This window comes from Pyxicephalus adspersus, chromosome 1, assembly GCF_032062135.1.
Source record: "Pyxicephalus adspersus chromosome 1, UCB_Pads_2.0, whole genome shotgun sequence".
Classification (NCBI taxonomy): Eukaryota; Metazoa; Chordata; class Amphibia; order Anura; family Pyxicephalidae; genus Pyxicephalus; species Pyxicephalus adspersus.
In genome coordinates, this window is record NC_092858.1 from 107,687,073 (window position 1) to 107,712,329 (window position 25,257).

Sequence of the window (25,257 nt, forward strand, 5' to 3'; positions counted from 1 at the left end):
TATCTACAGAGAAACAATGATTTTATAGTCCAATATAGAGCAGAGCAGTATCTTTGACAGATTTTGCATCCAAGGGTTCTTAATACCACATGGTATGCTTACATCATGAGGGCTTGATTCTGTTGCAGGAAGTCAAGAAACATTCAACCAGGGAAGGGGCAACCTTATAGACTTAATTTACAGAAGTCTCTACTGAAGTGATCAGTAATTAACCAGTTGAAAGTCTTCCAACATTCGCTTAGCTTTATACCTCTTCAAACACCATTTGGCAGGTAGCTCTTTCTAAGGAGTAACCTTGTTTTTGTGCATTGTTTGTTTTCATCCCTTCATTTTTTTTATTGCTTGCTACATCCCATGTCTGCATGCTGTCAGTAGGAGTATCAGGAAAATGGAAAATTGTTGTCATACTTACCTGTAATTTTCCTTTCCTGTAAACTCCTTCTGACAGCATGTTTCCCTCCCTTATCCTGTCACGAGCTTTTTTACAGAACACCTGCAGGGCAGAGAGAGGTTACTTTTATTGCTTTGGTAAAGTGGTCCTGTGGAGAGCAAGGGGTGGAGCTCACCTATGTGTGCATGCTGTCAGGAGGAGTTTACAGGAAAGGAAAATTACAGGTAAGTGTGACAACAATTTTTCATTTTTGAAATAAAAATTGTATGTCTGATATTTGTGGACATAGAAAAATGAAAAAATGCCTGAAATAAAAATTACCTTCAGCACATATCTATGGCTAGAAAGCAATGTTTAGGTTCTGATACACTAGTGATTTTTTTGAAGTGAATTATTTTCCATTCCTGGCATTTAAAAACAGCTTTAGCCAAAGCTTTACACCAATAATGGGGCTTTACTTTCACTTTCTTTTTAATGTGTGTCAAGGTAACTTGCAAAAATACGGCAGGACCAACTTTTCCAGGTGTTGAAGTGCTTTACACAGTCCTTTTAGTCAGTTCTCTATGTTGTCCACACACCAGAAGCCCTTTTTAATTTTCAAGCTTTCCACTACTGCTACATAATACTATACAGTTGTATTGTTTATTATGATAGTTTCTATAAGGAGATTTTATTTTTTGACATGAAGAAAAAATAATCTTTGTGACTTTTTTTTTTGCTTTTTATTATAAATATTTTTTTTCTAGTACCACATAAGCATTACAAGAAAATAATTTTTTGGATTTTTATTCACATGCCAATTTCCCATCAAAACTGGAGAGAGCAATAGCAAAAGCCTGAACTGCACACATGGGGTACTTGTAGTCCATTGTGAATGCATCATCAGCTATACGACCAAATTGCATGATGATATATTCAACTGTAAAAAATAAATAAATAAACATATTAGGTTTTTGGTTTTTTGAGGGGGAGGGATAACTATCATTGACTTTCAGCGATTATCTATGTTTTGCACTGTTAATATTATGCACTCCAGAAGCAAGAATAAGCACAGTACTTTAAGAAAAAGATTTATACTTATGTCACACCAATATTAGTGATCAGGTGATCAATAAGCACACAATGTGGATACTAGTGAACACTTTGGGCTGACAGGGTTCACACTGATTGGTTCTAAATCATTGCAGTCAGCAACAGTTATACGGCACATGGAAAAAAGCCTATGACTTTGTATTTTTATCACACAATGCTCTTTAGAGAATGAAAATGCTGTTGTATTAGTTAGGACAAAATCTGTCACATGTATGGTCTGTATGATAAACACAGTCATAAATGTGGAACAATTATGACATTCTGTATTAAATCTTTCAGTGTATTAACAACATAAGATATAGCACATTTTTTTGTCATAGATTGGAAAACTGTCTTACGATCATCAGAATGGACAATCTGGAAGTTCTTGATAGAAGGGTGGGTGACACGTCCATGAAAGTTGAGCACATAGGATTGTGTTTCCTCATTCCAAACAGGGCTCTTATTGTGAAGTTGAATAACATTCTCCATGTTCTTGTTCTGCCATTGGTGAAGTAATCCATCATTGTCCTTTCAGAAGGAGGGGATATCAGGTAAAGTGAAGGAACAATAAAATTAATTTTGGACACATCTATGTATGGTAATTGTATGAATTTCTGTTTTTTTCATACATAGAGTATATTCTTTTTACTGCTGCATGTATTTAATTATGAATAACCCTGGATGCAAGTCACAGCTACTTTGGCAAGCATACCGTGGGAAACAAAAAGGTAGGACTAATATAGGTATAACTGGAGGCACACCCAGAGGCGTGGTTACACCGCGGTGAAAGCTCTGGTAAAGGATATAAAAAGGAGACACCATTTTGATCAATACAGGAAGCAATACCTTGAAAAGGGAGATATATGTTCAGGATAAAAGAGCAGTGAATTGGGGTATCTGAAAGAAATTGTGAATGGATGGATGATCCTTTTATGTCTCATTTTATATATTTAACCACCCGACCGTTAAACCCGACCTTGGTTCGGGTTTAAAAATTTTAATTTTAAACCCGAACTTTGTCGGGTGGTTAAATCCCATCACTTACCTGGTCCCCGCTGTGATGATCTGTTCTGTTTCAGCGTCGATCTCTAAAAAAAATACTCACCTTCTCGCCGCAGCTCCTCCGGACACGTCTTCTGTCTTCAGTCTTCATCCGGCAAGTGCAGTGACGATCTCTGGGGTTTTCCGGTGACGTCGCTGCATGCGTCGGTGCAGGCGGGAGGCGGGGCGGGAAATTCAAATTGCTTTGCATTGAACTCAATACAAAAAAGCTGTATTGAGTCCAAAACAAAGAAATCCTTATATAATATATATATATAATTGTATTATATATATATTATATAAGCTACTGTACAATTACATTACATTATACACTATTTTTTTTTAAACTTTTTTTTATGTTTTTTTAATAAAAAAAATTTTATTATTAAATTTATAAAATTTATAAAATTTTGGACATATTTCGGTGAGTTATGCTGTAATTCGGTGAATTAAAAGTAATTATTGAGTAATTCGGTGAATTATAGCCTACAATCTAAAATAAATTTCCATGCAAAAAAATTTACACTTTTTGCATGGAAGTACAGAAGTTTGGAAAGAATTAGAATACCCGGCGTTCGTGTACGCGTCCCTCGGCGATTCCTGATGTCAGTGCAAAACTGCCTTCATGAAAGAGAATTGTCACAAAGAAAGCCTGTATACATATAAAAAAAAATGTTTGATGTATGTTAACCAATGTGGTTGTTTTTATTGATTTTAGGAAAAAAATATAGTTACATAGTAGATCAGGTTGAAAAAACCATCATGTTCAACCACTGGAGAAAATAAACATATCCCAGATATAAAACCACATAGACATAGTTGGTCCAGAGGAAGGCAAAACAAAACCTGGTATAATTTGCTTTAACAGGGGAAAAAAATTCCTGATTCCATGAGGCAATCGGATGTTCCCTGGATCAACGGTCACTGCTATCTTTACTTTAAAGCCTGAATACCCAGTTATATTCTGTGCTTCTAGAAAAGCATCCAGTTTTTTCTTAAAGCAATCTAAAGTAGTTGCTGAAACTACTTTCTGAGGGAGCCTATTCCACATTTTCACAGACCTTGCAGTACTCCAAATGCAAAGAGTGCTCTTTTGTTCTTTGTAATGATCTCAAGGTGAATAACTGGGAAGAGAGTTCTCTATATTGACCATTTATATATTGATACAGGGTGACTATATCCCCCCTTAAACTTCTAATCTCAAGGAAGAATAGATTCAGTTCAGCTAATCTCTCTTTATAGCTGAGCTCCTCCATTCCTTTTATTAGTTTAGTTGCCCTTCTCTGCACTCTTCCAATTCCACAATGTCCTCTGCACAGTTCCTCTCTCCTCTGCACAATTCCACAATGTCCTTTTTGTGAACTGGTACCCAAAATTGGACTGCACATTCCAGATGTGGTTTGACTAATGCTTTGTACAGGGGCAGGATTATGTCTCCATCTCTGCAGTCTATTCCTCTTTTAATACAAGAAAGTACTTTGCTAACTTTTGATATTGAAGCTTGTCATTGCATGCTGTTATTAAGTCCATGATCTAGAACCCCCAGATCCTTTTCCATTCCTGACTCCCCCAAATGTATTCCCCCTAGACAGTATGAAGCATGCATAATGTTAGCCCCCAAGTGCATAATTTCACATTTCTCTATCTTATCAATATTAAATGTCATTTGCCACTTGGCTGCCCAATCAAACAGTACATTCAGGTCTGCTTGTAGATTATAAACATCCTGTATGGACCTAATTCCATTACACAGTTTGGAGTCATCTGCAAACACAGAAATGGTACTTTTAATCCCAAACTCTAAATTATTTATAAAGATGTTAAACAGTAAAGGTCCTAACACTGAACCCTGAGGTATACCACTAACAACCTTAGACCATTCAGAGTATGAATCAATAATTACAACTCTCTGGATGCGATCTTTAAGCCAGTTCTCTATCCATTTACAGATTGACTTTTCTATACCTATCGACCTTTATATACCTATCAACTTTACATTTATCTATATTAAATGGTATTTGCCACTTGGCTACCCAATGAAACAGTACATCCAGGTGTGCTTGTAGATTATGGACATCCTGTATGGACTTAATTCCATTACATTAGTTTGGTGTCATTAGGAAACACAGAAATGGTACTTTTATTTCAACTCTATATCATTTATAAAATTGTTAAACAGTAAAAGTCCCAACACTGAACCCTGGGGTACACCACTAATAACCTTAGACCATTCATAGCTGAGCTCCTCCATTCCTTTTATTAGTTTAGTTGCCCTTCTCTGCACTCTCTACAATTCCACAATGTCCTTTTTGTGAAGTGGTGTCCAAAACTGGACTGCATATTCCAGTTGTGGTCTGACCAATGCTTTGTACAAGGACAGGATTATTTCTCCATCTCTGCAGTCTATTCCTCTTTTAATACAAGAAATTGCTTTGCTAGCTTTAGATATTGAAGCTTGGAATTGCATGCTGTTATTAAGTCTATGATCTACCAGAACTCCCAGATCCTTTTCCATTTCTGACTCCCCCAAATGTATTCCCCCTGGACAGTATGAAGCATGCATGTTGTTAGCCCCCAAGCGCATAATTTTATATTTATTTATATTAAATGTCATTTGACACTTGGCTGCCCAATCAAACAGTACATTCAGTTCTGCTTGTAAATTATAGACATCCTGTATGGACTTAATTCCATGACATAGTTTGGTGTCATCTGCAAACACAGAAATGGTATTTTTAATCCCAAACTCTATACCATTTATAAATTTGTTAAACAGTAAAGGTCCCAACACTGAACCCTGGGGTACACCATTAATAACCTTAGACCATTCAGAGTATGAATCATTAATCACTACTCTCTGGATGTGGTCTTTAAGCCAGTTCTCTATCCATTTACAGATTGACTTTTCTAAACCTATTCACCCTAACTTGCATATTAATCATCTGTGGAGTACACAGTACACACGTTAGCAAAGTCCAAGTACACTATATCAACTGCTATTCCACTATCTACCTGTTTACTTCCTCATTAAAAGAGTAAATTTGTTTGACAACTTTGGTCTTTCTTGAAGCCATGCTGACTTTAACTTATACCATGTTTCCCTGAAAATAAGACATACCCATAAAATAAGCCGTAGCAGGATTTCTAAGCATTTGCGCAATATAAGCCATACCCCGAAAATAAGACATAGTGATAGGCGTGTCGTTCTCTGCCTGCTGCAAGCTGAGGCATAAAAGGGGACATAGAAAAATGGGAGACGTACCATATACAATATCAGATGAGGGTTGCAGGGGAAAACAATTGCATACACAGGGCTGAGATTTGGCAGAATGGGAGACGTACCTGTAGCACTATGGGTCTCTCTCCCCCAGCACCAATCAGCAACAGTCTGTGGGTCTTTCTCACCCTCCACAAACACCAGTAAAGCTGCTGCTCCCCAGCACTGACAAGCAACAGTCTGTGGGTCTCTCTCACCCCACACAAACACCAGGGGATAGGGGAAAAGCTTCAGCAAGCAGTCTGCTACTGAGCCCAGAGAGATCATCCCAGCTCCACTGTGCAGATTGGACCCAGTTCTCACTGGATGCCTGATAAATTATACTTATAAAAATAAAATACTTAAATACTTAATAAAAATAAGACATCTCCTGAAAATAAGCCATATTGTGTCTTCCGGAGGAAAAATAAATATAAGACAGTGTCTTATTTTCGGGGAAACACGGTAATATTATTTTCTAGCAGAAACTCCTCTTAATTTTACCCAACCGTTTCTCAATCATATCAATTTTGAGCCATTGTGGCTCATTTAAGGCAGTGACATTGCTATTGAGAATTTGGACGTGAGCGCTGCCATTTTCCTTTGTGTACACAGAGATAAAATCCCCTGTTACCAACCCTTTCATTGTAAAGTTTTGCACATTTTAGCTCCTTTTTACATTTTGTTATATTCTTTATAGTTTTCAATTGTGATCCTTCATTTTTTTTTTTTTTTGGACTCAATACAGCTATTTTGTATTGAATCCAATACAAAATAGCTTGGATAACTTTGGAGATCGTCTCTGCATTGTATGGCTGGGGATCGAAGAAGCAGGATGTGTCCCAGGACCTTCGGGGACCAGCAGGACGACAGAGGATGACAACAGAGCAAGGTAAGTGTTTTTTTGGGGTGTGACTCGGGATTACCACTATTTGCAGGTAAAATCCACCTCGAGTCACACTCGGGATTACCGCTAGGGGGGTTAATAATGGAAAATTTGCTCTCTTTAAAATTAATTGTTTTTATCTTTACTGTTTTTGCTTTCTGTTTACAGCTTACATTAAATAAAATCATAATATGGTCACTGCTACCTAGATTCTTCTTTATATGCACATTGGTTATAAGCTGTGCATTATTAGAAAGAACTAGGTCCAGCAGAGTATCATTTCTAGTTCGGGATTCCATAATTTGTACCATAAATTTATCCTGTATTAAATCCATAATTTCCTCCCTTTTGCTGTTCCTGTAGTGCCATTACTCCAGTCACTGTCAGGGTAGTTGAAATCCCCATGATTAAAACATTTCCACTTTTTTCTGCTTTTTCTATCTGTGCTAGTAGTTGATTCTCTATTTCTTCCTTAGCACTGGGGGCCCATAGCAGACTCCAAATTAATTGAGTAATGTGCATCCCCACATTCAACTCCACCCATTTTACCCCAACCTCGTTGCTTGCTCTATCATATATCATTAATGAATTTTAAATTGTGTGTGTATAAATATTCGGAGATTGGAAGTACCTAAAAAAACCCTATCAAAAAAGCACATGTTGCAAATACTCTTTTAACTTTACTGTTTAACTTTGTTATAAATGATTTAGCATTTCTTTGTTTGCAGATGACACCAAACTATGTACTGGAATTCAGTCTATATTGGATGTCTATAAATCGACAAGCAGACCTGGATGTACTGTTTGTTTGGGCAGCCAAGTGACAAATGACATTTAATATTGCTAAATGTAAATGTATGCACTTGGGGCTAACTACATGCCTGCTTCATACTGTCTAGGGGGAAACATTTAGGGTAGTCAGAAATGGAAAAGGATCTGGGGGTTCTGGTAGATCATATACCTAGCAATGCAATAGCATGCAATGTCAAGCTGCAATATCTAAAGCTAGCAAAGTACTTTCTTGTATTAAAATAGGAATAGGCTGCAGAGAAGAAGACACAATCCTGCCCTTGTAAAGAGCATTGGTCAGACCACATCTGGAATGTGCAGCCCAATTTTGGGTACCAGTTCACAAAAAGGATATTGTGGAATTGGAAAGAGTGCAGAGAAGGTCAACTAAACTATTAAAAGGAATGAAGCCCCTCAGCTATGAGGAAAGATTAGCTGAAATGGATCTTTTTCTCCTTGGGAAGAGACATTTTAGGGGAAATATGATCACCCCATATCAATGTTCCATATAGAGAACTTGCTTCCCAATGATTCACTTTAAGGTCAAGGACAATGGACAAGAAGGCCCTCTTTGTGTTTGGAGGCAAGGTTGTTTAATCTCTGGATAAGGAAGGGATTCGTCACAGTAAGATCTGTGAAAGTGTGGAATAGGCTCCCTTAGGAAATTGTTTCAGCAAGTACTATCAGTTGTTTCAGGGAGGGGGTGTGGAGCTTTAGGCACATTCCTACACATATGGTGGGAGTGCCCTGTGGCTAGAGGTCTCTGGATCCGGGTCTTTACCCTTTGAGAATGGTATTGCAGGTTTCATTGAGCCATGGGAGGCCCTTTTAAACTATTCCCACTTAATGTAGGCATTCCCGTAAACTGGTTTTCTTTGATTTTTTGGCCACGAGGCAGGTAATAGCCACAGCATGGAAGAAGACCTTAATCAGTTTTGCGGCAGTACTATCCAGGGTCACAAAAACCATAATCCTGTACAGAATGTCTGCTATAACCAGAGACTCTACAGATTTTCTTTACGATATGGACGCCATGGCTAAATCACCATAGTACACCAGATCTTGGTTCCAGACTATTACACCAATATTTATTGGATAAACTGTATAAACTTAAGTTTAAAAGCGATACTACCATGACCATGGAACTCTTACACCCTTTTTTCCTGTGTCTGTGTTTAATATTTAGGCCTCTGTATGTTTTGGACTTGTTGATTTGTTCACACTAAACTAGGGATTTTTTTCATCAGATGATATGTCCTGGTGTTTCACTCTTTTTGTTTTTGTATTTGTAAGTGTTTTTGTATTATTATTATTATTATTATTATTATTAATATTAATATTATAAATAAAAAGGATTTATATATGCCAACGTATTACACAGCGCTGTACATTAAATAGGGGTTGCAATTGACAGACAGATACAGCCAGTGACACAGGAGGAGAGGACCCTGCCCTGAAGGGCTTACAATCTAGGAGGTGGGGGAAGTAACACACAATAGGAGGGGAGATATGGGAAGTAGTGAGGGTTTCAAAAGACAAATGGGTTTTTTTCAATTGAGCAGAAAGTAGAAGCAAGCTGAATAGGACGAGGAAGACCATTCCAGAGAGTCCCGGCAGCTCTAGAAATAGTCTTGGAGCCATGTGTGTGATGAGATTGGGAGTGTGGAAGTCAGTAGTAGGTCATCAAGCGAAGAGAGCGGCTAGAGCATATATTTTACCAGCTGTGTCCATACCATGTATGCCTAATTCTTGCATAAAAAAAAAATAAATAAATAATAACACTGTGCAATATATTACTTACATTGCGTGGACGAATCGGCACCCTTTCACATTCTTCATCCATTCCTGGTATTAACACAGTCATTTTCCTAGGACCTTTAAAACCCAAAACATTTGTTTCCTGCAAAAAAAAAATAAACATTTTTTTCTGCACAAAAAAATTCACAATTGTGTTGTACGGGTGGATAATAAAAAGACTAAATCTCACAAAATGTCAGCAAATAATATATTTTAGCTGTATAAATAGTGTTGTATTTGTTGGAATGCACCTGTGACTAGAATATGTTTTTTTTTTTTTAATAAACAGTACATGAAGTTGAAAACAAGCCCTTACTAACCTCTGAAGCTACAGGCAATATAGAGCAATGTAACCTCAAAATTAACAAAATCCAGCTGTGATCCAGTTCTAATCACTATATAAGCTATAAATTTTAACCCAGTAATGCGGCATTACCTGCACATTCACCCCACATTTGTAGAAAACACTTACATTGCACATTCACTATTGTTAGGTGGTGAATGTGCAATTTAAAATCCTGAGGTTAAAGGAATCATTTGAAACACCATAGTGATGTAATTTTTGTATCCAGCATGGTTCGGATAGTCGAACCCATTACTATACACACCACATGCCTCTTCTACACATACAGACCTTAGTCATATCCCTTGCACATGCTGTCTGCTGTTGTACCGTTGGCATACCTTTACTATGAATGCTGCATGTTGTCATACCCTCTTCACTCATCCCCTGCTCATGCTTCCCACTCTAATACCCACCATACTGCTTTTCTGCATAAAGTACCCATTGTCACACCCTCTCCTCTCCTTTCCTTCTGCCCATACTACCGACTGTTATTCTCGCCATTTTGCAGCATACATTTATATACATATTTATATTTACAATTATATATATATTTATATATAGCTTACATTCTGCCAAAGTTATAACTAAATATAAATAAAGTAAACGTAAAAGTAAAAATTGCATTGGTCTAAAAAGAGTATAAAGTTATGAACACTAAAGTGTTTACCCTCCTGGGCCATTCATTTCTTTCTGAATTTATAGTATAAAAGCTGTACATTGTCTTTCATGAGAATTTATTTTACATTGTAGGCCTAAACGATGTTATGTAGGCATAATTCACCGAAATATTTATTAAATTTAATAAAAGAAGAGAGCCAGAGTTATGAATAAACATATTCCCCCCTGAGACTGATACACTACAGCGTAGTTGCAGCTTTTCTGGGCCATTCAAAAAAAAAAATCCTTTGGTTGGGCCACAAACCAGCTCTCAGCAGCATCTTTGACATCAGAAATGTCCTCAAAACGTTGCCCCTTCAGGTGTTTCTTCAAATTCTGGAACAGATAATAGTCTGAAGGGGCTGGGTCAGGTGAGTAGGGGGGATGGTGGACCAATTGGAAACCCAGGGTGTTCCAATTTGGCAGCCACAACGTTGGATTTGTGCGCAGGTGCATTGTCCTGCAAAAAAGGATCCCTTTGATCAACTTTCTATCTTGTTTCATCTTAATTGCCTCCTTCAGCTGGTCCAGGTTAGCATAATACTGCCTGGTAGTACTAGAGCCCTGAGGTAGGTGGCCCACCAACAGAATACCGTCTTGGTAGGGACAAATTGGAATCTCGTTCATTCATTCATGTCTCCAATGGCTACAGCTTCGACACTGTCTATGTGATGATGGCCTCAACTTCTAATGCCCTCCTTGCTCCGTCTCAGGGCCCACCGTCTCCTCCTCAGCTGTTACTGCTGCCGCCTGCCCAGTACCCAGCTCTAGATGCCAGTTACTAATGCTGTCCACGCTCCGTCTCAGGGCCCACCACCTCCTCCTCAGCTGTTACTGCTGCCGCCTGCCCAGTGCCCAGCTCTAGATGCCAGTTACTAATGCTGTCCACGCTCCATCTCAGAGCCCACCGCCTCCTCTTCCTGCTGTTCCTGCTGCACGCCCCAGGCTTAATCAATATGAGCCATCAGGATGCAGGTATACTTCCGATGAGCCAGCTGATTCGAGTGGGTGGCATCTTTAACCCTGGATCGGAAGTGGAAGTGCAAGTCAATCACATCCAATTGGTGCAAATCTGCCAGTGTGGCGCTGTAGAAATTCCCTTCTATGATGTCCCAGCGCACATTAGGAATTGGGTACTCTAGCACTTCACCAGCTTTGAATCCATCAGTCATGGACGTGTTGCATATCACCAGACATTTGGGGCTCAGCACCTCGGTGAGCCGAATAAACAGGTGGTCCAGGTTGGTTTTGTACATTTGCAGTGATTGCTCATGATACCTGATAACATCCTATATACACGAGTTTATGATGACAACTTCGGACTGAGGTCCATGTTGGAAGTTGGCCAGCACGCGCTCTATGTACTCCGAAGAAACACGGGTCAGGAAATAGAACCGTACAAGTTGGTGGTCAGTTCTGTAATGACGCACTTGGCGGTAAATTATGGCATTGTGCATTCAACCCAGAGATCCCCCCAACGTGTCGTTTGCAAATGACATGTCACCCTTCCCTTTCAGCTGCTTCTCAGTCCGAAAGTCATCATTCTGCAGTATTTTCACAAGATCCTTGTTGACGGATCTTTGAATGGAGTCTCCCAGGACAGCCACATACTTGTTGTGGAGAAGTCTCCGGACGTCCGCTGAGCTCAATAACTTCATGGCTCAATGTGGTCATCCAGGACCTCTCGGTTCCCATTAAATATACCAGTGTTTCCCTTCTCATCCCCCCCAACATATACAGAGGGACTGCTGTCCCACGTCCCAGTTCTGGGGTAACATACACAGAAATTCAGTCCGATAAAGCGTGGTACCGATGGATTAAGCAGAAGACGTGGCCTTCTACATTCAATCACAAATTTCAGATTACACACTTCGGGGTGTCATTAAAGATGCACTACACCCAGCTCTAGATGCCAGTTAATAATGCCTTCCACACTCCGTCTCAGGGCCTGCTATTGAGTGAAAGCACATGAAAGGAAGCGTGGATTGGTGGAATCAGTGGGGAAAGAAAATCCTATTGAGCTTGAGTCTAGCCTGGCATCTAGAGCTGGGTACTGGACAGTGAGCAGGCAGCAGCAGTAATAGCAGGAAGAGTAGGCGGTGGGCCCTGAGTAATCTGGATGGCATTGTTAACTGGCATCTAGAGATGGGTACTGGGAGGAGGAGGCGGTGGGCCTTGAGAGGGAGCAAGGAGGGCATTAGAAGTAGAGAACATCACCTATATGGACAGTGTACAAGCTGTAGCTAGTGGAGACATTGCTTTGTAGGGCACTAACTTTTCCTATCTGCTAGCTGTAACTTTCTAAAATGCAGCATGGACAGCCTTGTTAACTGGCATCTACAGCTGGGTACTGGGTACTGGGCAGGTGGCAGCAGTAACAGCAGGAGAAAGAGGTGGTGGGCTCTGGAACAAACTGTGGACGGCATTAGTACCTGGCATCTAGAGTTTGGTACTGGGCAGGTGGCAGCATCATTTACAGCAGGAGGAGGAGGCGGTTGGCTCTAAGATGGAGCGGGGACTGCATTGGGAACTGCCATCTAGAGCCGGTTACTGGGCAGGCGGCAGCATCAGTAACAGCAGAAGAAGGAGGCGGTGGGCCCTGAGATGGAGTGTGGATGGCTTTAGTAACTGGCATCTAAAGTTGGGTACTGGGCAGCAGCAGTAACAGCATGAGGAGGAGGCATTTAGCAATGAGACGGAGTGTGGACGACATTAGTAATTGGCATCTAGAGTTGGGTACTAGGCAGGCAGCAGCATTAACAGCATGGTTCGAAAGCAGAGGGCTCTGAGGCAGAGTATTGACGGCATTATTGTCTGCCATCTAAAGTCAGGTACTGGGCAGATGGCAGCATCATTTACAGCAGGAGGAGGAGGCAGTGGGCTCTGAGAAGGAATGTGGACGGCATTAGTTTCTGGCATCTAAAGTCAGGTACTGGGCAGGCGGCAGCATCATTTACAGCAGGAGGAGGAGGCAGCATCATTTACAGCAGGAGGAGGAGGCGGTGGGCTCTGAGACGGAGTATGGACGGTATTAGTGTCTGGTATTTAAAGTCAGGTACTGGGCAGGCAGCAGCATCATTTACAGCAGGAAGAAGAGGAGGTGGTGGGCTCTGAGACAAAGTGTGGACTGCATTCGTATCTGGCATCTACAGTCGGGTACTGGGGGCAGGTGGCAGCATCATTTACAGCAAGAGGAGGAGGCGGTGGGCTCTGGGACTGAGTGTGGACGGCATTAGTTTCTGGTATCTAAACTCAGGTACTGGGTAGGCGGCAGCATCATTTACAGCAAGAGGAGGAGGCGGTGGGCTGAGACGGAGTATGGACGGCATTAGTTTCTTGCATCTAAAGTCATGTACTGGGCAGATGGCAGCATCATTTACAGCAGGAGGAGGAGGTGGTGGGCTCTGAGACGGAGTGTAGACGGCATTAGTTTCTGTCATCTAAAGTCAGGTACTGGGCAGGTGGCAGCATCATTTACAGCAGGAGGAGGAGGCGGTGGGCTCTGAGACAGATCGTGGACTGCATTAGTATCTTGCATCTAGAGTTGGGTACTGGGAAGGGGGCAGCAGTAACAGGCAGTAGGAGGCGGTGGGCCCTGTTACGGAGCGTGGACGGCATTTGAGGTTGAGGCCATAACCTCTATGGACAGTGTAGAAGCTGTAGCTAATTGAGACATTAATGGATTAATGTAAATCACACTTTCCATACTAACTATCTAGTGAAACCACATAAAAGGGAACGGACTTGGTGGAATACGCCGGGAAATACATACATTTTTTATCATTTGTGGATATCTAGCAAGTGCTATCACACTTAAATATATGTATTTGTTTCACATAAATACATACATTTTTATGGGTTTTAGGATACCTATCCAAGTGCTATCAGAATTAAATATCTGTATTTTTTGTTGAAAAATATATGATTTTTTATGGGCTTTTGGATAGATACCAACTACCAAGTGTTATCAGAATTAAATATCTGTATTGTTCGTATATTAATACATCAATTTTTATGGCTTTCGGGATATATAGCAAAGTGGGATCAGAACTAAAGATCTGTATTTTCTGTAGAGAAATATAGAATTTTTTATGGTCTTTTGGATCGATACAAAGTGCTATCAGAATTAAATATCTAGATTTTTGGAAGATAAATATAGAATTTTTTTGGCTTTGGAGATATATAGCAAAGTGGGATCAGAATGAAATATCTCTATTTTTTGGGGAGAAATGCTGAATTTTTTATGGGTTTTAGGATAGATACCAAGTGCTATCATAATAAAATATCTGTAATATTTTTACAGAAATACAGACATTTTTAGTTTTTTTGTGATAGATTGCAAGAGGAATCCTAAATTATACCTCTTGCAATATATCACAAAAGCCAGAAAAATGTCTATATTTATCCATAAAAAATACACATATTTCATTATGATAGCACTTAGTATCTATCTAAAAACCCATAAAATTTTCTTTATTTCTGTAAAAAAATACAGATAATTAATTCTGATACCACTTGCTATCTTTAAAAATGAACAGAAACATTTCTGTATTTCTGTAAAAAAAATTCTGTAAACAAAATACAGGTATTTATTTTTATAGCACTTGCTATCTATCCTAAAGGATAGAAAAATGTTTGTATTTCTCTACTAAAATAGGCCTCAAAGTAGATAAAGGCAGAGGGCCCCGAGGGGGGTGCTCGGTAAAAAAAATATTTGCCAGTTACACAGCTCCATTGCAAGTTATAGACCTCAGAGACAGAGTAGAGGTAGAGGGCCACTAGGGGGAGGAGTAGAAGGAGATGCCGAAAGTCTGTGAACGTGCTCTTCCCATCAAGGTGTCAGCAGGCAGTGCAGCAGTTGACGACTAATCAGTACACTCTGCAGAGGGGGTGTTAAAGTCATTGCCGATCCAAGCCTTATTCATTTTAATAAAAGTGATTCGGTCAACATTTTCTGCGGAGAGCGGAATCCTTGCGCCACTCACTACGCCCCCAGCTGCACTGAACGCTCCTTCAGATAACACACTTGCGGCTGGGCAGGCAAGGATCTGAATGGCATGTTCTGCCAGTTCCAGCCACTGCTCAAGCTTGGATACCCACTAGCTCAGTGGGTCCTGGATTTGCAGGTTGCAGATGTGCCATGCAGAGCTCAGGTATTCCTGTACCATGACTGAGTACCACTGCTGAGTGTCATTGGCAATTGCTGCACAACTGGCAGCTTGCTCCTGCTGATAAAAAGCCTGCATAGTTTGGCTTAGACGACCTCTACTGCTGCTGCCACCCATGCCGCTTAAAGCAGTTGTTTGGCTCCCATGGCTGGTGGAACTGCCATAGGGATCCCTGCTGCTGCTGGCAGCTGGAAAGGCTGAGCACAAGTCCCTTACAAGCACTTCTTGGTAGTGCTGCGTTTTAGGTCCCCTGTATTGGGGCAAGATCAGTTGTTGTATCTCAGGCTTGTAACGTGGATCCAGTAATGTAGCAATCCAATAGTCGTCAGTCTTTGTTTTTATGTGTTCTATGCGTGGATCTTTGGCTATGCACTCCTGCATGAAGGCTGTCATGTGGCTCAAACTACCCACAGCTGAGGTAATTCTGGACCCACACCCCTGTGGGTTGAACAGCAGCACAGGGTCGTCCTCCTCCTCGGTCTGGTCTTGCCATCCACAGAACATGCCGCCTTGTGTTTGGGTGGATGGATGCAATGTACCCACAATATTCTCCCATGCCTGCAATGTTCTCCTCATCCTCTTCCACCTCGTCCTCTTCCTGGATTGGTGGTTGGATGGACTATACATAGTAGGCAGGCATGTCTGAGATGATGTTTGAAACGTCAAAACAATCACTAGACCCAGGCTGGGTCATGTACTCCACTATGTCTTGTGCTTGGTGTGGCAATATTGGATGCCCACCACCAACAGCAGCGCTTCTTGTTCTTGGGTCTGCAGCTAAAAACAAACTCATACTGGTTTGCTTGCCACCCCTGCCAAAGCGGCCCTTTCCTCCTTGGCTAGACATTGTAGAAATGTTTTTTATTATGTTGCTTGACACCCTGCAAAATACTTTGAAGCTAACATGCTAAATGTATATGTCAATTTGTACAGTAAGTGGATTTTTTGATTGAGGGGGGGGTTGACACAAAAAATGCAAGTGCGCTGTGTTGTATGCAGCACTTTGCTTCAGTGGTGACGTTTGTAATATGCATAAAAACTATATACTGAAGTATACACTGCTTCTGTGTGTCTGTCTCTCAGTACAAGTGTTATACTGTGCATGCATTCAGGGAGGGTTCCCTGCCTCTGGCTGCATGTATGTAACACACAGACTGACTATCTATCTATCTATCTATCTATCTATCTATCTATCTATCTAACAGTGAAACACTACCTATCTGAGTACAGTAGATTTCAGGACTGCACCAATAAAGTACAATCCAACAATCTAATAGTTTAGTGTGACACAGTCTAACAAAGTAAAGCACTTTTTTTCACTTTGACAAAGCAAGCCAAGCAGCACAGAAAGGTTGTTATGCTATCAGCAAATCTCTGTCAGGAGTGGTAAATGCAGGCACGCCCTGGCCTTTTATAGGCCAATGGCTGCCTGTGTGGTATGCAGTGACATCGGCTGCCTGCCACAACAAACATGGAGGGAGGCATCCCTGCTCTAATTGGAGGGCCCTTTGCATCATGGGGGAGGTCCCTAGGCATTGTTGGAGGGTCGAATTCGGGGATTCGAATTCAGCAAAATTTGGGTTGGGTCCATCCGATCTCGAAAGGTCATATTCGGGTCGAACATTAGGACAACCCGAATTCGAACAACAACACTAGTGATCATACCCCCCTCTAACATCTCTTCTCAAGGGAGAATAGATTCAGCTCAGCTAATCTCTCTTCATAGCTGAGCTCCTCCATTCCTTTTTATTAGTTTAGTTGCCCTTTTCTGCACTCTCTAAAATTCCACAATGTCCTTTTTGTCAAGTGGTGCCCAAAACTCGACTGCATAATCCAGTTGTGGTCTGACTAATGCATTGTACAGGGGCAGGATTATTTCTCCATCCCTGCAGTCTATTCCTCTTTTAATACAAGAAAGTACTTTGCTAGCTTTAGATATTGCAGCTTGGAATTGCATGCTGGTATTAGGTCTATGATCTACCAGAACCCCCAGATCCTTTTCCATTTCTTACTCCCCAAATGTATTCCCCCTAGACAGTATGAAGCATGCATGTTGTTAGCCCCCAAGCGCATAATTTTACATTTAACTATAATAAATGTCATTTGACACTTGGCTGCCCAATCAAACAGTACATCCAGGTCTGCTTGTAGATTATAGACATCCTGTATGGACTTAAGTCCATGACATAGTTTGGTGTCATCTGCAAACACAGAAATGGTACTTTTAATCCCAAACTGTATACCATTTATAAAGATGTTAAACAGTAAAGCTCCCAACACTGAACCCTGGGGTACACCACTAATAACCTTAGACCATTCAGAGTATAAATCATTAATTACAACACTCTGGATGCGGTCTTTAAGCCAGTTCTCTATCCATTTACAGATTGACTTTTCTAAACCTTTTGACCCTAACTTGCATATTAACCGTCTGTGGGGTACAGTGTCCAATGCTTTTGCAAAGTCCAGGTACACCATATCAACTGCTACTCCACTGTCTACCAATTTACTTACTTCCTCATAAAAAGAGAGTAAATTTGTTTGACAACTTCGGTCTTTCTTGAAGTCATGCTGACTATCACTTATAATATTATTTTCTAGCAGAAACTTCTCTATGTGGTTCTTCATTAAACTCTCTAGGACCCTTCCAACTATGGACGTTAAACTAATGGGTCTGTAGTTACCTTGTAATGACTTTGCTCCCTTTTTGAAGATAGGAACCACATTGGCTTTACGCCAATCCATGGGTACCCTGCCACTGACTAAAGAGCCTCTAAAAATTAGAAATAATGGCTTTGAAATAACTGAGCTCAGCTCTTTGAGGACACGTGGATGTAATCCATCAGGTCCTGGTGCTTTGTCAACCTTAATTTTTCCCAGCTGTTTCTCAATCATATCAATTCGGAGCCATTGTGACTCATTTAAGGCAGTGACATTGCTATTATAAATTTGGACTTGAGCTCTGCCATTTTCCTTTGTGTACACAGAGCTAAAAAAAAGTGTTTAGTAGATCTGCCTTTTTCTTTATCCCCAGTTACCAACCCAGCGACATCCTTTTTGGCCTACATGGTCAGATCTGATCTTTTTGCTAATATATTTTTAAAAAAATTGGGGGTTTGACTTACTTTTCTATTGCAATCTGGCTTTCATTTTGAAGTTTTGCACATTTTATCTTCTTTTTATATTTTTTTGTTTTATTCTTTATAGTTTTCAAATGATGAACGTGATCCTTAATTTTTATATTTTTGGAATGCCCTTTTCTTATTCTTTATGCCTTTTTTAACATCAGCTGTGAGCCACATAGGTTTTGATTTAAGCCTCTTAAACTTATTACCCTTATTCCTTAAGCTGCAAAAACAGAAAAACCCATCCGAGAAATTGCTACAATATTAGGAGTGGCAAAATCTACAGTTTGGTACATCATGAAAAAGAAACAAAGCACTGGTGAACTCAAACGCCAAAAGACCAGGACGTCCATGGAAGACAACAGTGGTAGATGATCGCAGAATAATTTATAACGTGAAGAGAAACCCCTTCACAACAGCCAACCAAGTGAACAACATTCTTCAGGAAGTAGGCGTATCGATATCCAAGTCTACCATAAAGAGAAGACTGCATGAAAGTAAATACAGAGGCTGCACTGCAAGGTGCAAGCCACTCATAAACCTCAAGAATAAAAAGGCTAGATTGGACTAAAAAAAGCCAGCACAGTTCTGGAAAAACATTTTTTAGACAGATGAAACCAAGATCAACCTTTATCAGAATGACGGCAAGAAAAAAGTATGGAGAAGGCGTGGAACAGCTTTAACAGCTGATCCAAAGCATACCACATCATCTGTAAAACATGGCGAGGCAGTGTGATGGCTTGGGCGTGCATGGCTGCCAGTAGTTCTGGGACACTAGTGATGATGTGACACAGGACAGAAGCAGCTGAATGATTTCTGAGGTGTTCAGAGACATACTGTCTGCTCAAATCCAGCTAAATGCAGTCAAATTGATTGGGAGGCGTTTCATAACACAATGATGGACAATGACCCAAAACATACAGCCAAAGCAACCCAGGAGTTTTTTAAGAAAAGAAGTAGAATATTCTTGAAGTCACTCACCTGATCTGAACCCAATTAAGCATGCATTTCACTTGTTGAAGACTAAACTTCAGATAGAAAAGGCCCACAAACAAACAACAACTGAAAGCTGCTGCAGTAAAGGCCTGGCAGAGCATTAAAAACGAAGAAAATATGATGGCAGTGAGCCGCTAGACAGCTCGGCTCCCTCAAGGCTCTACATCTGGCTCTCGCATGCAGAGACCCAGTGGCTTTTTGCGATTGCTCGAGTGGGGAGAGATTCAGGAGCAGCGGTGGTAGCAGCAAAAGCAGCTTCTGCGATTGTTCGAGTGGGGAGGGAGATTCAGCAGCAACGGTGGCAGCAGCAATAGCAGCCTGTTCTTCTGCCCTGCCATGGTGGGAAAGAGCGCAGAAGGAACGAAAGATCAGGTCTCCTGACTGCAGGTTTCTCAGGAACAGGCTAAAATGGTGGGCCGGCTCTGTCCCACACAATGCGATCACCGCAAGTGGAAATATCAGGAGTGCAGAAGGCTTACCAAGGTAGGAAAAGGAGCATGGATGCAGGGGAATTGGATTGGACATCCCCACCTTTGTCCCTAGAGACTTCTTGGAGGGTTCGGACTCTCTGGGTTTATCCCAGAGGGAGGCTATTTCCCAGGGTCAATCACTATTACACAGCCCTGCTTCTTCCTCTATGAGCAATAGAGAATCTATGTTGTCTGCCAATTACAAACCCATGGAGGAAAGGCCTGCTGTAAGATCTCAAGAGAGTTCTCCTTCTATAACTTTGACTCCACTATCTGAAAGTGAATCAAGATTATATGCACACTTAGCAATGCTCTTACATACTGAACTGGCAAAAACATCTACATCTATTACTACTGAATTCAGAAATGACATGCATGAGTTTGGAAGTAGAATAGAGGCCATGGAACAAAGCCTTGACAATACTACCTTGAAAGTCTCTCAAAATGTAAAGCAAATATCTATATTGGAAGCTAAGATAGAAGAGTTTCAGTACAAAATTGATGATTTGGAAAACCGTTCTAGACCAGCCAATTTTCGCATCAGAGGCTTACCAGAGTCATTTAAAGATATATCAGCTGTGGTTAAGCAATTTATAAAGAGAAATATTGCCCGACATATCTGAAGTCCTCCTTAGTACATAGAGTACATGGAGCATTGAGGAAACCTAAATTAGATGGTCCCCCTAGGGACATAATAGTAAAGCTTCACTATTACTTTACAAAAGAAATGTTAATGCAGGCTTTAAGAGGACTTGACTCAGTGATGATGGACGATTTGGAGTTCAAATTTATTCTGATATTTCCTCTTTTACTATACAACGCAGGAAAGTTCTGAAACTCCAGGCTCTAGTGCCCAAAAGATAAAGTATCGTTGGGCCTATACATTTCAACTTATTTTTCAACATCGAGGAAAGACATTCTCTTTCATTTCCTATGAAGAAGGGGAACAGTCATTACAAAAGCTTGATATATTATCCTCTTTCTCTGCTCAACCATACTTGGTTGAGCAGATCAAGTCTCATTATACCCGTTATGGCAAAAGGTTGGCCAAAGTTCTAAGAAAAGACTAAAATCTGTTGAAAGACAGTGAATCAATTAGGAAATTTAAATTGAATGTCATTTGATTTTCTGAAATGTTAGAGGAAATAGGGTGTAAATATATTTTGTATAAACTAAAAGTAAGAAATGTTTGTCAGTCGGTGTAACTAAAAGGTTAACAAAAAGTGATATATCCGACTGATAACACTACTGGGGCTGTCAAAACTAATTTTGTAATATGATTCTTTCTGAAGAAGGCGGGAAGAGCTGAGGGGGTAATACATGACCTCATTGTAGGGAGTATTACTGACAGGGAGTAACATAGTGAGACACCTGTTGGTTTCTCCCTATAAATATGGGACAAGGATATGCCCTTATGGATTGGGATACTTGGGTGGGGGCCATACCCCCAGAGGTAAATAGAGAATTAGGGGGTTGCTTGAACCTGAAAATCCAAAAAGATAAAAAATAAAAGTTATTTTTTCTATGTTGTTTTAATGTGCCCCTACCTATCATTTCTAGTCTGCTCTTTTAGACACTTAAATAAGAATAAGTTTATGATGACTTTTTTCCAATTGTTTTAGAGATGATTGAACCTTTAAAGAAAACTCAGAATGCACCATTACCTATAGCAGTCTTGACTGTCAAAGGCTTTAGTTCCCCAAATAAATGGGCAAAGGTTTTTCATTATTAAAATTCCCTTAAAATAGATATATTGGCATTACAAGAAACCAATTTTTTGATTAAATCTATGCCACGTCTATTTCATATAAGATTTTCTACAAACTATCATGCATCATCTGATAAAAAAAGGGTGGGGTGATGTTGTGTTTTGCAAGACAACTTAACTTTTTACCCCAGGATGTTGGTATTCAGGATCCAGAGGGAAGATATTTGTTGGTACGTGGATCAATCCTAGGGCAGAATGTAACGGTCGTAACAAATTACGCACCTAATCAGAATCAGATTAATTTCTTCACTTCTTTATTATATAAAATTGACTCTTTTGCTCAAAAAATTGACTCTTTTGCTCCTTAATAGGGTTAGGAGACTCTAATTTAGCGTTGGATCAAATCCTAGATAAAACCAGTACCTCTAAATATCGACACCCTCCTAAAAGTAGTCATAAACTATCTTATTTACTTTAAAAATATGATCTTGTAGATATATGGCGATATAATGAACTCTACTTAAAGGGATTACAGTTTTTTCTGTGCAGCTCAAATCAATATTCACAAATAGACCATATTTTTGTTCAGACTAAATAAACCCCTTTGGTATGTAAAACAAAGGTTCTCTCAATCCCGTGGTCAGATCATGATTCCGTGTTCATGAAATTAAAGGGACTTCGAAATATTCAAGTTGCTTTCCGATGGAGGCCTAATGAGAGTCTGATATTAGATCCAGTAATACAAACTGAAATAGAAAGTTCAATTTCTGAATTTTTTACTTTTAACCTCTCAGAAGATACCTCCCCTGCTAACAACTGGGAAGCGCATAAGGTGTACATAGGGAGGAAACTTATTAAAAAAGGAACACAACAAAAAAAAAAAATAACGAGATAAACTTATGGAGACTAAAATGGAAGAGTTCCATTTGCTAAAAAAGAAACATAAGTTAAACTCTGTCCTGGTAAACTGTAATCAAATTGAAACCCCACGAACTCAGTTAAATATGTTACTGACGACAAGAGCATCACTGAAATCCGGAAAAAAATTTAAAGGCATTTGAAGAGTTTTATTCTGCTCTTTATGATAAGCAACAGAATATAGCACTGGCTGACCTGGATGTATTTCTTTAAAGGACTAACTTGTTCAAACTTAAACCCAAATATTGAGAATTAATGGACAAACGCATCTCAGAAGAGGAAGCACATAAAGCACTGAAATTGCTGAAAACTAACAGTACTCCTGGGTCAGATGGATTTTCTTATACTTTTTATAAATTATTCAATACACAGTTGATTCCACATATAGTCCAATATTATAATCACATTCGTGTAGGCAACCCTTAACTTGAGGAAGCCAATCGTGCCTATATTTGTGTGATACCAAAACCGGGAAAGGACACCTCAGATGTGACTAATTATAGACCAATATCTTTATATAACTGTGTCTTGAAATTATTGACCAAGATCTTATCTATGCGATTGAGCTTTTTTATATTTCATTCCTTTTAGATAGGCATCTGATCAAACTAGATGTACAATATATTTAATACCAGTAGTACATACAAATGGGGATGGAGGGAAGCGTTGCTTTTGGCCATAAATCTTCAGAAAGCATTTGACAGTGTTTCTTGGACATATATGTTTAAGGTTTTATCTATAAATTGATTAAATAGATTTGGAAATTATTTTGTAAATATATTAAAGGCACTATACGATAAGCCAATAGCAAATATAGTGCTGGGAGGCTTTAATTCATTCAATATTAACATTAGGAGGGGAACACGGCAAGGATATCCGCTTTCCCCACTTTTATTTGCTTTAGTAATAGAGCCCCTGGCAATAGCAATTAGGGAACATCCAGATATTAAGGGAATATGGTGTGGTACGAGGGAACATAAGTGCGCTTTATTCGCTGATGACATCTTGATGTACATTTCTTCCCCTCATATCACCCTACCCAACTTGTTTAAAATCATGGACGAATACGCAGTAATATCTGGACTCAATGTCATTCATGCTAAATCGCAAGCATTGAATATCAATTTGCCAATTCAGCAAGTTGAAAAAGTAAAAGATCATTTCAAACTAAGTTGGGACTCTTCAATATCTAGGGATTAAATTGTCTCCCCCGCATATAACTCACTATTTCAAGCAAATTATATACCCTTATTCAAAAAAATCTTTGATGATCCGAACAAATGAGCCATAACACCTCCCTCTTGGCTGGGTAGAATAGCAGTATTTAGGATAAATATTGTCCCTCGTATCTTATATTTGTTTAAAACATTACCGATCCTGGTTCCTCCGCCATATATAGATAACCTGCAGACAAAGGTCATGAAATTTATATGGGGAAGCAAATCTAGTAGGAACCAGAGGCAAATTATGCTGACACCTAAGACTCAAGGTGGCTTGGGAGTACCATCCTTTAAGCATTATTACTTAGAGGGCCAAATATCACAACTCTCACAATCTACTATGCGAGGTATTAGGCCGCAATGGGTAGAAATTGAAGAGACAGCTACCATAAGAGGAAGTCTAGCATCCTTAATGTGGATCCAAAAGAAATTAAGACAATATAGGAGATGTCAAACATTAAACCATTCTTTGATACTGTGGGATAAGACTGAATTTAAACCAAATTTATGCTCAGAATATGCCCCTCTTACACCCTTATGGAATAACCTGTGATTTTCCCAAGGGGAAGATAGAACACAATTTTATTGGTGGTGTAACAGCGGATTTGAGTTTATTTATGATATTATAGACAAACATGATATGGTAAGTTTAGAACACTTGATGAGTACAAAGGAACTTCCTAATAAAGAATATATCCAAAATAAACAAATTAGATCCTTCGTATATTCAGCTAAGCGCCCTCTAAACCTTACACCTGTTAAAAGATCTTGTAGATCACCGATAGAGAGGAAAGGGCAAATTTCAATAATATATGGTACATTAATATTAACAGTAAATAAGTTGAAATACATGGAATCCTGGAACAAAGACAAATGGTACAATAATACATATGTGGTAGTCTTGCCCTGTAGCCCGAATCTTTTGAGATTAAATCTTCGATAAAGTGTTGCGGGTGATGGAAAGAAGGCTAAAAGGTACCATAGAGATGGCATTATTTAGCAGGTGTGATCTAATAGCATCTAAGGCTAAGGATTCACCAAGCAAAATCCGAGGCTCGCTCGCGCATTCGTATTCGCGATCCAAAATCGTAAGCCTTCGCTCAATTCACCAACTAAAATAGGAAAATAGTAACAGAAATGATCTCGCTGCTGGAGCCTTGTATCCCCAGCAGTTTTACACTGTCGAGCTTGCATTAAAAGTCATTGTTCCCCTAAAAAAGCATTCTTTCTAATGGCACACATATTACCCTTAGCCCTAAAAAAAAAATGTTTGTGCTATTGCTGTTGAATGTTTAAAACATCTACATGCACTAAAAAAAAAGCATATTTTAAAATGACTTATTTCTTTCCTGTTGGGCAAGAGTTAACTGAGTTCAGCTCCTCTACATAGGCGCCTATCTAAACAATTACAATGC

At 39.8% G+C, this 25,257-nt stretch overlaps 1 protein-coding gene across 1 annotated transcript in view; it reads right to left on the bottom strand.

Annotated features, from left to right (window-relative positions):
• Positions 1-1,090: 1,090 nt before the first annotated feature.
• TULP1 (TUB like protein 1) overlaps positions 1,091-25,257 on the bottom strand; it is a gene marked incomplete in the record, with an annotated part of 83,662 nt that continues 59,495 nt past the window's right edge. The window contains 3 exon segments of the mRNA XM_072423088.1: positions 1,091-1,310; positions 1,822-1,993; positions 9,239-9,337. Of these exon segments, the coding sequence (XP_072279189.1) occupies positions 1,177-1,310; positions 1,822-1,993; positions 9,239-9,337 (405 nt within the window).